The sequence below is a fragment of the Colias philodice genome, chromosome 30 (assembly GCF_061535455.1).
Source record: "Colias philodice isolate Cphi_HAF_F1 chromosome 30, ilColPhil1 Martin Lab GWU primary, whole genome shotgun sequence".
NCBI lineage: Eukaryota > Metazoa > Arthropoda > Insecta > Lepidoptera > Pieridae > Colias > Colias philodice.
In genome coordinates this window covers 4,647,009-4,661,431 of record NC_143115.1, presented here as the reverse complement: position 1 = coordinate 4,661,431, position 14,423 = coordinate 4,647,009, and the positions used below count along the sequence as shown (strand labels likewise).

The window sequence follows — 14,423 nt, the reverse complement described above, 5'->3', positions numbered from 1 at the left end:
GTCAACATTCATATTTGTGATATTACCCTGAATCCCAAGAACTTTCGCCTTTAGAATAATATACTTTCTTAGCTGTTATACTTTCAAGTTTTTGTTTGATGTAACAATAGCGCAATTATATTGATTTTTATAAAATTACTAGCGGTCCGCCCCGGCTTCGCCCGTGGTACATATGAAAAATAGATGTTGGCCGATTCTCAGACTTACCCGATATGCACAGAAAATTTCATGAGAATCGGTCTACCCGTTTCGGAGGAGTATGCAGACTAACATTGTGACACGAGAATTTTATATATAAGATCTCAACTTTAATGGCTGAAAAGGCTGACAAAATTGTACAGTGTATTTCAGACACACGGTCATATTAAAAATTAATTATTCTTAAGTAAAATAATAAAATGAAGATAATTTAAAGTTTCTTCCAGACAAAAATATGAAAAGTCAATACTAAGGGTGCTTTTCCACCAATAATGTGCGAGGATGTGTTGCATGTATTTGGAAACTAGATTTCCGCCCGCGGCTTCGCCCGCGTTTTCAAAGGAAAACCCGCATAGTTCCCGTTCCCGTGGGATTTCCGGGACAAAACCTATCCTATGTGTTAATCCAAGTTACCCTCTATATGTGTGCTAAATTTCATTGTAATCGGTTCAGTAGTTTTTACGTGAAAGAGTAACAAACATCCATACAAACTTTCGCCTTTATAATAGTATTAGGATAACCAATCATCGCTACATCTAGTTTGAAGTTTCAAGCGTTTTAAGCAATACTATTGGTTATTTAAAAACACATACCTTGCTACACACCCTCACACATTATTGGTGAAAAAGCAATGTAAAGACCTAAGGTCTTAGGGTAGGCATAGGGCATAGGACAAAAAGGTATAAGGGCATAGGACAAAAATAAAACAAATTTTATGATAGCAACATTTATTTACAAAATGCTTGACTAGAAATAACTACAATAACATTTATAATAAGGAATCGTGACTTACTACTATATAAAACTTAAATAACAAAATTTTTGGTACAACTAACAAATATGTACTACTAAAATTGGTTTCTAATACTGATAGGATGTCTTATATTGTACAGGGAAATATAAATTCATTGAAAACTTGTTATATAAGTAAAAAGGTGTAAATTTTCATAAAAATAATTGTTAAAAAATCATAAATAAGGAAATTAAGCTAATAAAAAGTAACTTTACTGCAAATAATATTTCAACTTTCATAGATAAATTTATAAATTGAAATATTTATTTTTGCTTATTTTTGAAGTGAAACTTTAGGCGCGTTGAAAGTAAAATTTCAAGGTCGCGTCATGGCAATACCGTCACGTCATGGAGTGAGGCGACGATTTTGGTATCTTCAAAGCTTCACTTCTGACGCGTGTGCTTGCTTTTCTTTCCATATTTACACCTTTCTACTTATAGTTATTAATAATTATTATTGACAGTACAACTGAATATACAAACAAATAAAAAAATATATGTCTAGGAACTTGTGACCAAAGTTACCATAACAAGTTAAGTATTTTATAAAATAGAGCTAAAAAAAATCAAGATGGCTGCCTCATGCCGTCTCTTTCCTACAGTGTCCCATCTCACTTGCTCATATGAGATTTAATCAAAATTAGTAAAAAAGAAAATACATTACAAAATTATGATTTTTACTACATTTCTAAATTATTTTATTTAACTATGTGATATGTAACTCTGTTAATTAATATGATTATTAAAATTATTTTGCACCCAATTTTTCGATTAATTCTTGTAACGCTAACGCTTTGGCTAGACGTCTTCGGAAGTCCTGGAAAAGATAAATTAGTATTAGCATATTTTCAGTATTTTAACAAAATGTGGGATAATATAATCTAATATTCGATCCCCGTATTAAATAGGGAACTTCGTCCCAAAAATTCAGAAGTTTCTCCTTAATTAACAATAATAAGTTTATTGTGTATATTTTTTTACGTCTAATTGTGATAAGTAAATAAGGGAAAGTGTCTGCTGAATCTATTTTGTAGATAGATTATAACGGCCTTAGGGCCGATTTTTCAATGCCCAGATAAACAGCTAGATAGACTTTATTCTTCAGTTAACAAAATATTCAATTTTTCAATAGACGAATAGGACTTATCTATCGAATAACTACGTTATTTGAGGAATAAATCTATTTGCCGCTCCAACGGCCAGATAGCGCGCTATTCGACGGTTAGGCGTTTGAGTTGACAACTGACGCGTCAAATTTGGGATATTTTCGTATGTCATAACATAGAGCGTAGAATTATTAACAATTAAACCTCTTTCTATATAATTATTATCAATTAAAATCATATTGAAATTGATGTTTTTGATAGTACTGATGACCATGCCATTGAAAATTTGCCGAACGCTGCCTTTAAGTATGTCGTTTCCATCGTAAAATATATAAATTGAAACACAAATTTAACCAAACTCTTTACTCGAATCAAAACAACAATCAACAATCATAGAAGACGAGAGCAATACAAGACAAACTTAAAATGCACTCCTGACGTGAGTCATAATGACGGTTGTTGACAAATTGCAAGAGTTGACTCTATCCCGCTCTAACCTGACTAATTTAATATGTTTGTTTCGCCACTCCGAGAGCAGAGCTGCCAATATGGAAATATTTGGTCAGATAGTTGTTCATCAAATAAATCACGATTGAAAAATAGGCGAGCCGTTATGAGTTAGATAAATAATTGAATAAATCTATTCGAGGGGTAGTTATTAGACTGTTTATTTCGGGATTGAAAAATCGGCCCTTAGTAACAAAAAGTTAAACAATAGATAAATTTCTGCCATTTTCTACCATAACTTTGTCCTGCTCTTGCTCACATGAAACGTCAATCATAAAAACAAGACAGGTTTTTGCAATAAATAATCCATTGCAAAGCGAACGGGTAACATTTTATTAGTTAGACCGTAAATAAATAAACAAACACACATAAAACTTTTTTTTAATTATAAGAATATATTAAAAATATAAAGCACCATCCACACTCACCTGATGCAACGCATCCCCCCCACACGGCACTCTCGCAGAGAACATATCGCGTGACATGAGACACAGCGCCTTGCCGTTCATGGGGAAGCGCTCGGGCAGCCCGCCGCGGCGCGACACCCACGCGGCCACGTGCGCGCGGCACCATGTTCGTGGATCTAGTATACAAAAAAATATAAAATATAAACTACTCTCATCTTCATAAAAGAACCCTTCCTACGCTTATTAGAACTAACGAATCGCCTAATACATATTAAACATACTTTAAAATAGATTATTATTAGTACCGACGCGGCCTAATACATAAAACATACTATAAAATACGCTAAATCCTACCTACATTACTAGATAGCCAACTTTCTAATATCTATATGGTAACGACGCGCCTAATACGAATTTCGATATATCACACTAAAATTCGCTAAATCCTACCAAGATTCTACCTTTATTACTACGTAACTCATAAAAAACGCGTTCTCCAATAACATCATTTACTAATAAGGCTACAATATGTCACGCAAGCTATATTAGACGCTTATAAAGGAACATATCCCGTGACATGAGACACAGCGCCTTGCCGTTCATGGGGAAGCGCTCGGGCAGCCCGCCGCGGCGCGACACCCACGCGGCCACGTGCGCGCGGCACCACGTGCGCGGGTCTATTGACATTATAAAATACTATTAATAAAGTAAAGTTTAATTTATTATACGCTAATATCACACAACAAAATCATAAAAAAGTCTATCTATAGCGACGCGCGTGTATTAGACATACTATAAAATACGCGAAAAATAACAAAAAATCCCTTCCTATCTGAAAAATTACCCGCGACGCGGCCTAACACCACAGAATACATAATAGTAGCTAAATGCTAACACAAAACATACAATAAAATAAGCTAAATCCTACCTATATTATTAGATAGCCGTCTATCTATATTATTACCAGCAGAAGCGTAGCGTGCCTTGGCGGGGCCCCGTATAAAAATTTGTTTGGGGGCCCTAAGGAAGGGTAAAGATTTCTCACAAAAGCGCACGTTGGGGGCCCCCTTGGCGCGGGGGCCCCGTATAATTGATACGGCAGATACGGCGGTAGCTACGCCCCTGATTACCAGCGACGCGTCTAATAATATACGCCAAATCTTATAAAATAGTTCACTACCTATAAGTAAAAAAATTTCCACGCATTTTTTGAAAAGCCTGGCTGAGAAATGAATAATCCATGTCCTCGACAAACAACATTTTTACAATAATTATTATTATTCGATCGAATATCAACATTTCCTTTCAAACTACCTTATCAAAACACCTATCAAATCGTGAAAACCACATCAAAACCAATCCTCACCTAGCGGTAAGTCATCCTCTTGAAGTACCCTCAAATCCACGGCTCCCCACACTCCGTCAGCTGGCGGGACACGGTCGCAGCGCGCTTGGGTTGGCATTTTACTGAAATTCAATCATCTTTATTAGTTTTACGATTATTTATTTATAAGGTGCTTCGAACATACATATTCGTTTGTACATGGCAATAAGGCTAATAATAAAAAAAAGGTAAAAGGTATTTACATATAACATTTTTAGTACTAAATGAATTTCGGGGACTTTTATTACTTGTGAAGTGTAATAAAGTAATAAAGTAATGTGTTAATTTAATAAAAATTATAATGTACAATAGTTAACTGTTTTCAGAGGTTACAGCTCAGTGGTGAAAGTGCCTAAATAACTCGGGAAAATGGAAAGCATGTAAAAATAAAGTTTGTCTGCAAATCATCACCATCACCACCATATTATAAACTAGCGGTCCGCCACGGCTTCGCCCGTGGTACATGTTTACGTTTTCTCCATTAGAACCATCCTCGTACTTCAAGGAATATTATAAAAGAAGAATTAACGAAATCGGTTAAGCCTTTCTCGAATTTTGCGCTTAGCAATTTTTATTATTGTATAGATCACGGCCGTCAAGGACTAGTTACTGAATTTTTCTGTGCAAATAATCCTACAGACCAACAGAGAAAAATTCCAATAATAATTACTGTTTTGGGTTCTATTGCGTTAATAAAACCCCAAAGGTCCCATAAATTCATTTAAACAGATTTTGCATACAAATATCCACAAGGCCGTCTAATTATAGATTTCCTGCGAAAGAAAACACCCATTACATAAGAGACCAACGATTATAGACCAACATCCGGCTTCCGCTACATTGTGACCGCACCATTTTTAATTCCATTTACCGATTTTTGTAACGGATATCCTTTACTCTATGGTATTATGTGTGCATAATAGGAGACTGTTGACAAGCTACGGAATTTAATGTTTGACCTGATTTATTAAATTACTAGCTGCTCCGCGCGGTTTCACCCCCGTGGCTCCTGTTGGTCGTAGCGTGATGATATATAGCCTAATAATAGCCTTCCTCGATAAAGGAGCTATCTAACACCGAAAGAATTTTTCAAATCGGACCAGTAGGACCCGAGATTAGCGCGTTCAAAAAAACCACACTCTTCAGCTTTATAATATTAGTATAGATTTGTGTTAATTTTCCCATCCTTAGAGTATTTACGCAGTAAAAAAGCGGTTTAATACGCTAAACTCATGAAATTACATATTATATTTTATTTGATAACTGTAAAAAAATTGAATTAAATCTGTCCGTTTAAAGTGGGTCAAATCGAGTCTTAGTCTATTTTCGTAGGCTAGCTACATAGCACATCTCTGGTGGAAAAGTATCCTTATAGAGCTTGTTACATACAAAACAGACTAATAATAATATACTACGTATACAAATACAAATGTATAGGTAAAGCTAATAAGAGTACGTTAAAAGTATTTTCAAATGCCGTCCGCAAACCCATAAGTGTAGGTTTGCGTATTCGTGCTAAAGTGAGTGACCAGCTGCAGGAGACTGAATATAGTTCACAGCCAAATAATGTATGATAAATAGGCTATCGGAGATATTTTATAAATATTAATAAATAAATTTATTGCACGCCTCATAAGCGAAGCGTTGAGGTGGGTACTACTAGACTACAAGCCCGCATAGGACAAAAATATGGGTCAAATGAACCACCAGGGGATATATCTAGAACGATAGCTGAGCAAAAAATAATAAGATTCATCACTATGCCGTCACTTGTAAGCTGTCCAACTGAGTGCAGATGAGAATTGAAAAGTACAGGTAGACTCGGTAAATTTTGGTCATATATTTTTGTACGGCATTCTTAACCATCGATAGATCCATTAAAAATAATAAGAAACCGCTCAGTGCCGTACAAAAATGGTGGTCCACCAAGTCGGAATTTTTATTTAATTTCCGAGAGTTACCGGGGGTAAATTTGGTCATTTGACCATGTACGGCATCTGTGTCATACTATTGCTATACTGCTTTCAATCCATTATTCCGCAACGCCGTACAAAAATCATGGGGACAAGGGGAAAAATCGAGAGTTGCAATCCCCTCTCTTTCCCCACTCCACGGGGTCATTTGACTAAGTACGGCTTCGGTTCCAAAACATTATCTAGCACTCAAAAGTACTATTAAAAGCAATGCCGTCAAAAAATAATTGTTCTTTTAAATGTATACCAATAATCATCTTAATTTCATCGAATTCTTGATATAAAGAGCTGTAAGGTCATTTGACCCTGTACGGGAACTTTTTTTTTAACATGATATTGTAAAATTCAATTGTTGTATAGTATTGCCGTTCAAAAGAAACCGTTCTAAAAAAAGTTATAGAGAAATGCAAAACCAGAAATTTTGTTAAAGTTTAAACATCGTAGATTAATGAAATATAATAGTTTTCTACACTTTATTCGTTGTTTTAAATAGTATTAACATAGATAAATTAGGAAAAAACGATGCCGTACATTTTTGTGCAGACCACATCTTTTAGGCTGATGAAAGCGACGAAAGCTACAATTTTAAGGGTGCTTTATGGCCATTTGATACAGTACGGCATTAACATATTTTTACCCAACTACGGCAAAGCAAAAGGAGGGTTATGGTTGTTTACAGGTCATGTATGTATGTTCATCTATTCCCTCGTAACTTCTAAACTACATATCAGAATTCGACAAATGACATATCATTAGAAGCGTCTGAATTGTTCACTGGATAACCAGCGACCAGCTAGCTAAAGGCCATATGGGGTTTCACAAAATCTAATGTGGCGCCCTCTAGTGGACAAAACATACAGAGTAAAAAAATAAAGTTAAGATAAATATGCAGTATTTGGTATCATTTGAAAGCGCTTTACTTGTAAATTTTGAATATGTATATATTACTAGCATTTGCTTGTGACTTTACCTGTATTCATGGACTGATTGCATATAATTCACATATTTTCGTTCATAGCTTTTTTATTAGTTCATCAATTTAACGGAGTCCATTCCACCTGACTCCGACTTTCCAAGGTGATAATTAACCACCTCGAGCTTCTTAATATTAATGTATATTTATATTTTATTATAAAAATATAAAGCAAACATTTCGTTATATGGATTTTTTTCTTTTTCAGATTTTTCCCCTTTGAACCAACGAAAATGTACGGCACATGAAAAAATATTATCTTTGCATAAAATACTTTAAAAATAAATTTATTTCGTGTTGTGTCAAATGACCCCCTGGAGTGGGGAAAGAGAGGGGATTATAACTCTCGATTTTTTCCCCTTGTCCCCATGATTTTTGTACGGCGTTGCGGAATAATGGATTAAAATCAGTATAGCAATAGTATGACACAGATGCCGTACATGGTCAAATGACCAAATTTACCCCCGGTAACTCTCGGAAATTAATAAAAAATTCCGACTTGGTGGACCACCATTTTTGTACGGCACTGAGCGGTTTCTTATTATTTTTAATGGATCTATCGATGGTTAAGAATGCCGTACAAAAATATATGACCAAAATTTACCGAGTCTACCTGTACTTTTCAATTCTCATCTGCGCTCAGTTGGACAGCTTACAAGTGACGGCATAGTGATGAATCTTATTATTTTTTGCTCTGCTATCGTTCTAGATAGGTCCCCTGGTGGTTCATTTGACCCATATTTTTGTCCTATGCGGGCTTGTAGTCTATACTGTCACTTCGCGCAAAACATCTGATTTTTCAAACTTAAAATGTCTTTATGTATCATACATTGCACTTGTAAGATAATACATACACACACATATTAAGAAAAAACACTATTTTTAACGTTCATGATATTATTTTTTGATGTCATTTTTGTTATTTAAACTAGTTAAAAAACAGTTTAAAAAAGTTCTGTCTTGGACGTCCGTGTGTCTGTATGTGCGGATCCTTTTTCTTGTTAACACGATAGCGACCGAAATACTTTACTAATCGAGTCTTTTTTTTTTCTCTTAAGCTTGAGTATGCTCAGGAATAGAACCCTTTCATTTTTCAGGGTCTGATTCGATGTGGTTTAATTGTTATTAAATAAACAAAAATAATAATTAATAAATATTTATTAAAAAAAAATTATGAGGCGTGCACTTTTGGATTTTCCAAATTATTTAGATATTATTATGGGTTGGGGAAACTGACTCAAAGTATTCTTTTACTATCTACGAGTCATCTAACAATCTAATTGCCATGCCTGCCTATGCTTCAGGGTATAATAATATATTTTAAAGGACTATAGGATAATCCAGTTACTCAAACACTTATCTATACAATTAGACTTCTTCCACGAACTTTTAAATCGTAACAACATACTTTTTTTACCCCCGTTACAGTTCACCATTGTTACAATTTTTTTGTGTAGCGCCATCTGCATTCCCGAACGAGTGTGGCGGAAACGCGCGCGCCGTCTTCCCGCCAAACCGGCGGACGTTCCATAATCGAAATCGACACTTCCGTTCATTTCGAAAAAGGAACGCATTGTCGGCTGTGACGTTTGTTTTATGTCTCATTGTTTTTGTATAGGCGGTAATGAGCTTCCGATAGACGAACTAATAAACAATTAGCTTGTGTTTGTTTAACATAGGCAGTATACTAATCACTACATAGATTAGAACAAAGTCGCTTTCCCCTGATCTTCGTCTGTCACTATGTATGCTTATATCTTGAAAACTACGCAATAGATTTTGATGCGGTTTTTAATAGATAGCTCAGTCATGATAGAGTTGTTCAACAGGAGAGGTTTTAGTACCTAGTTACTATATTATTTGTTAAGTTATTTATTATGTTCAGCTGACGAGTTGATTTCACTGTAACTACAGGTCAGATTTGAAAAAATCTTACAATGTTAAAAAGTCCATTTATCGAAGAAGGCTATATGCTATAATATATCACTAGCTTTCCGCCTGCGGCTTCGCCCGCGTTTTCAAAGAAAAACCCGCATAGTTCCCGTTCCCGTGGGATTTCCGGGATAAAACCTAGACTATGTTACTCGTGGATAATGTAGCTTTCGAATAGTGAAAGAATTTTTAAAATCGGTCCAGTAGTTTATGAGCCTATTCATTACAATCAAACAAACAAACAAAGTTTTCCTCTTTATAATATTAGTGTAGATCACGCTAAGACCAATAGGAGCGGAGTAATGCGGGTAAAACCGCGGGGCACAGCCAGTCTACCATATCATGCGTATAGTTAGCACGAATTGGGTAGTTTTCATGTAAGTATTTCAGGGTTTCCTGAATGTTGATACGTATTTATTTCCGTATTAAAGTGTGAATTTGTCAAATGTACGTATCCTAGTTTTTATGATTGCAATTTTAATTAGTGACCATGTCTGCTGTATACGTGCCTATATATGCTACTAGTTTTGCTCCGCGGTTTCACTCGCGTGGCTCCGCCCCTGTTGGTCTTAGCGTGATGATATATAGCCTATAGTCTTCCTGGATAAATAGGCTTTCTAACAGTGAAAGAATTTTTCAAATCGGACCAGTAGTTCCTGAGTTAAAAAAAAAACTTCAGCTTTAAAATATTAGTATACAGGGTGTCCCGTAAGTAGTGGACCAACGGGTTATGGGGAGTAGAGGGACTTATTATCTAACAATAATACTAAAATTTATTGTCCTAAACCATAAAGTTTTTGATTTATGCTTTATTTTCAAAATTTGATAAAAATATCATCCACGTAAGCTTAATATGAACTTTTACCATTTCTGTTTTTATTTTATTCTTATTTTTTTGTTCAAGGTTGTTAAGAATACATAAGTCTTCCTAATTAAAATGATACTCAAGCATAATTAACAATAACAACAAAATTAGACCAAAAAATAGGTAAAATTTTACGTTTTAAAAATTTACGGACTGAAGTTTGAACAAAGCTGGTGTAAAAAAAATGTATGGTGACCCTGTGAAACTTTATTTTAAAAACTTCTACATCTCATACAAATTACAAAAAGGTATAATTGTGTGGTATAAAGTATTTAAAAAAATGTTAAATTGGCGTACAACATTCAAATTAGAAATTATCAGGTAGTCAACTCATTAAGTTATTCCGAGAATTATTGCCTTTATGGGCGCGCGCTGGAATTTTTTTGTATTGTTTCTGGCCAATCATAGACGATACTTGAACCCACTATTATTTTCTTTGACTTTCAACTATTTCAGTGACTTGCTTATAGCTCGGAACTACACGCGTGTTTAGCTTGATCCCGTCATTACGATATTATTCTTTGTTGAAGTACGCTTGAATTGGACACTGATTTTGCTTGTGATTTGGATATTGTTCGACTTTAGTTTTTTGAAGGAAATTGCCTAATACATACACTCCACGTGAATATGCAGAAATGTTAAAAAAATTATTGAGTTAAAAAAATTTTGATCCAAGCATCAAGCATCTCTCGACAAAAATTAATTCGTCGTTGATAATCACCTGGTATTAATGCTTGCTCACTCGTACATGATACGGGTGTAAATCACTTCTCTTCAATATGCGATGCACTGTACTTCTTGGTACACCTGCAGTGCGTCTAGCAATACGGCGAGTACTAGTTGAAGGATCTTCTTCTACTTCTGTCAATATTAGACGATCATCGACTGATCTAGGCCTTGATATTCGATTTCCAATTCCAGGAATACGACCTTCATGGTATGCGTTATTTACTCTGAGAAAAAATCGGTGATGAGGATAGCAATCCCGATTGGGATAACGCTCACGATAAACACGTGCTGCTTGTCGAGCATTTCCATCACTGAGTCCATAAATAAAAAACATTTTTCTGCATATTCACGTGGAGTGTATGTACTAGGCATTTTCCTTCAAAAAACCAAAGTCGAACAACATCCAAATCACAAGCAAAATCAGTGTCTAATTCAAGCGTACTTCAACAAAGAATAATATCGTAATGACGGGATCAAGCTAAACACGCGTGTAGTTCCGAGCTATAAGCAAGTCACTGAAATAGTTGAAAGTCAAAGAAAATAATAGTGGGTTCAAGTATCGTCTATGATTGGCCAGAAACAATACAAAAGAATTCCAGCGCGCGCCCATAAAGGCAATAATTCTCGGAATAACTTAATGAGTTGACTACCTGATAATTTCTAATTTGAATGTTGTACGCCAATTTAAAATTTTTTTAAATACTTTATACCACACAATTATACCTTTTTGTAATTTGTATGAGATGTAGAAGTTTTTAAAATAAAGTTTCACAGGGTCACCATACATTTTTTTTACACCAGCTATGTTCAAACTTCAGTCCGTAAATTTTTAAAACGTAAAATTTTACCTATTTTTTGGTCTAATTTTGTTGTTGTTGTTAATTATGCACGAGTATCATTTTAATTAGGAAGACTTATGTATTCTTAACAACCTTGAACAAAAAAATAAGAATAAAATAAAAACAGAAATGGTAAAAGTTCATATTAAACTTACGTGGATGATATTTTTATCAAATTTTGAAAATAAAGCATAAATCAAAAACTTTATGGTTTATGACAATAAATTTTAGTATTATTGTTAGATAATAAGTCCCTCTACTCCCCATAACCCGTTGGTCCACTACTTACGGGACACCCTGTAGATATAACTGCAAGGATTGTAGGTACCAAATAAGCCATATAATATAATGTACCTATTTATGTTTTAGAACATGGATAGCTAACCTTTTTTCAGCTTCATAAAAGTTCTACGAGAGATTCGCAGAAACATCTTACAATTCTTAAGTGAGTAACTAAATGATTATTTATTATTTTATTATGTCCATAAATAACATTTACGTAATAAGAAGACAAACAAACTCAATTTAATATAGAATATCCAGAGGAATAATTACCAAAGAAAGATAATATTATTAAGACTACATACTACTAGTTACATTAAAAAATCAAAAGGGGAAGACCGGTGAATATGTACTATGTATTACTAAACATGTTTAAAAACATACATGATTTCTAACACGATCAAAACATTTCTAGACGTTAAGCCGGAAGTATGAAAGCGCGGGAAACCATGACGCATGGATTAGAAAGCCAACACAAGGAAATTGGCAATATTCCTTCCTTATACGATAGTCAGATAATCTGAATATTAGTTTTACATTTAACCTACTCTTTTTTTATTATAGGTACTTAAATAATAGTAATGTCTATGTAATGACTGTTTCCGTGATTTCCCGCCAATTTTATAGCGACAGGAAAATAAAGTTTTTAATTTTTTTTTAATAACTGCATATTATTATAGTACATATTTTATAAATGAAAAGTTACCTTTTTCATAAGTGTGATTTATTAATATAAAAAATGGTTTTCTATTGAATGGGACAATCATGTTTTTAATTCAAACAGTTTTAACAAAAAATAACAGTGCGAAATAGGTAGGTGCATATTTTGTTTGAAAAACGTATATTAAGGTAAAGGTATCATCATGTCATCACTGAGGCCCTATGCTTCTCGAGGAGTTAAAGGAACAATCATCATCATCATCATGTACCTCAAACCCAGGTACGAATACTTACTGTCTATTTAGGAATGAAAGTTGAAACATCAAGTTATAATTTTATTTTTAATTAATAATAAATATGTATTTTACTTACATTTAATATTTAAACCCAAACAATCCTTAAGTCACAATACACAAAAACCACTAACACTCCACCAAATATAATTTTTAAACGTGTGAATGTATTGTAATTTAATTAACTACAAATACGTCTTTACACATTGAGGCTTGATAACTGAATGAACGATTTTGAACGTCTGACGCAAATTTGAATGACGACAAGAATACCCTTATTCCTTTTCAGAACTAAACGTCGTAAACGTACCCATTGTCCATATAATTGTAACCCTTATAATCTATGTATAAGGTCGATTATTGAGTAGCAATAGTTTTTATGTAAGCCTTTTCGGAGTTGAATAATATTTAAACGCACATTGCGCGGTTTTGTACCCGGATGCGGGTTTTTTTACATCTCTTTCTAACATAAGTGAAATGCTCTAGTGAGAGTGAGATGGAAGGTATGTTTTTGAATCGATAATGAATTCACGCATCCTGTCAGCATGTGGCCTGAAACTAATCGTTTCCGTCTTTGATATTATGAATGAAATGACGTATGTGTCAAAAATTTGCAATTTGATTTTAACCTTTAAGTGGGACTGCGTAGAGTTTATTTTGTTATAAAGTAAGTTTATGTTTTTTACCATTCAAAAGTAGGAAAGCCAATAATTAGGGGCGCGCGTATCCGCCACTATAATATATCAGTTTCCCGCCAAATTTATTTTCGGAAATGACAGCCGTTTTATTTTTTATTGCATTTTTGACACATCTTTAAGTATGGAAACATGTGTTTTTAATGTCTATGAAAATTTATGGCTGTTATAATTTAATGAGCTTTAAAAATTAAACTGTTAATGATATTTAATATTAATTGTTCCATGCACGTCTTCATAAAAGTTATACATAGGGTAACGGCACCAGTGGTCAGCCTCATAACAGCTTTTTGAAGTTTTGACAATTGCCATTTCTACAACAATCGTCGAATAAAAAAACGTACAACATGTATGGATTTATTGTTTATTGTAGTTTCGAATCAGTGTTTATCAAAAACAATAATTCTCTTAGTAAAATATATAATTAATTTTAAACAAAAAATGGCCCAGTGTCCCAGTGAACAGCCTCTAAAAACCAATAAACAGCCTTGTTGAACCCAGTGTTCAGCCTTTAGTAAGTATAACTAATAATTATGAGATCAAAATAAACAATGTTATATCAAAATCAACTATATTAATCACATTTTTATAGCAACGATTCACTTAGCACAAAAAAATGTATATCGCACATAATACAAATATTATTTTAAACATACTATTACAATCTCTTTGTGTCTTCTTATTTTCTAGGAACTTCTTATTATTTATCATAAAAACAGCAATAATTCTTTTTAAAAAAATCAGCGATATTAGTTTATAATATTATTGATGTATCTATAATCCACAAT

At 33.9% G+C, this 14,423-nt stretch overlaps 1 protein-coding gene across 1 annotated transcript; it reads right to left on the bottom strand.

The window, feature by feature from the left end:
• Window positions 1-909: 909 nt before the first annotated feature.
• Window positions 910-13,165, bottom strand: edl (ETS-domain lacking). Its single transcript, XM_089713508.1, has 4 exons — window positions 13,020-13,165; window positions 4,377-4,477; window positions 3,032-3,186; window positions 910-1,807 (listed from the first exon to the last, which is right to left on the bottom strand). Exons 2-4 carry the CDS (start codon window positions 4,471-4,473, stop codon window positions 1,739-1,741), a joined length of 321 nt encoding a protein of 106 aa, XP_089569634.1. The 5' UTR covers window positions 4,474-4,477; window positions 13,020-13,165; the 3' UTR covers window positions 910-1,738.
• Window positions 13,166-14,423: the final 1,258 nt, after the last annotated feature.

Bases quoted from the DNA above. Each gene is read 5' to 3' on its own strand.
- edl (XM_089713508.1), bottom strand. From the start codon at position 4,473: ATGCCAACCCAAGCGCGCTGCGACCGTGTCCCGCCAGCTGACGGAGTG. The intron at 3,187-4,376 runs GTGAGGATTGGT...TTTGTATACTAG, and splicing joins AGAGGATGACTTACCGCTAG to ATCCACGAACATGGTGCCGC. The intron at 1,808-3,031 runs GTGAGTGTGGAT...TATCTTTTCCAG, and splicing joins GGGGGGATGCGTTGCATCAG to GACTTCCGAAGACGTCTAGC.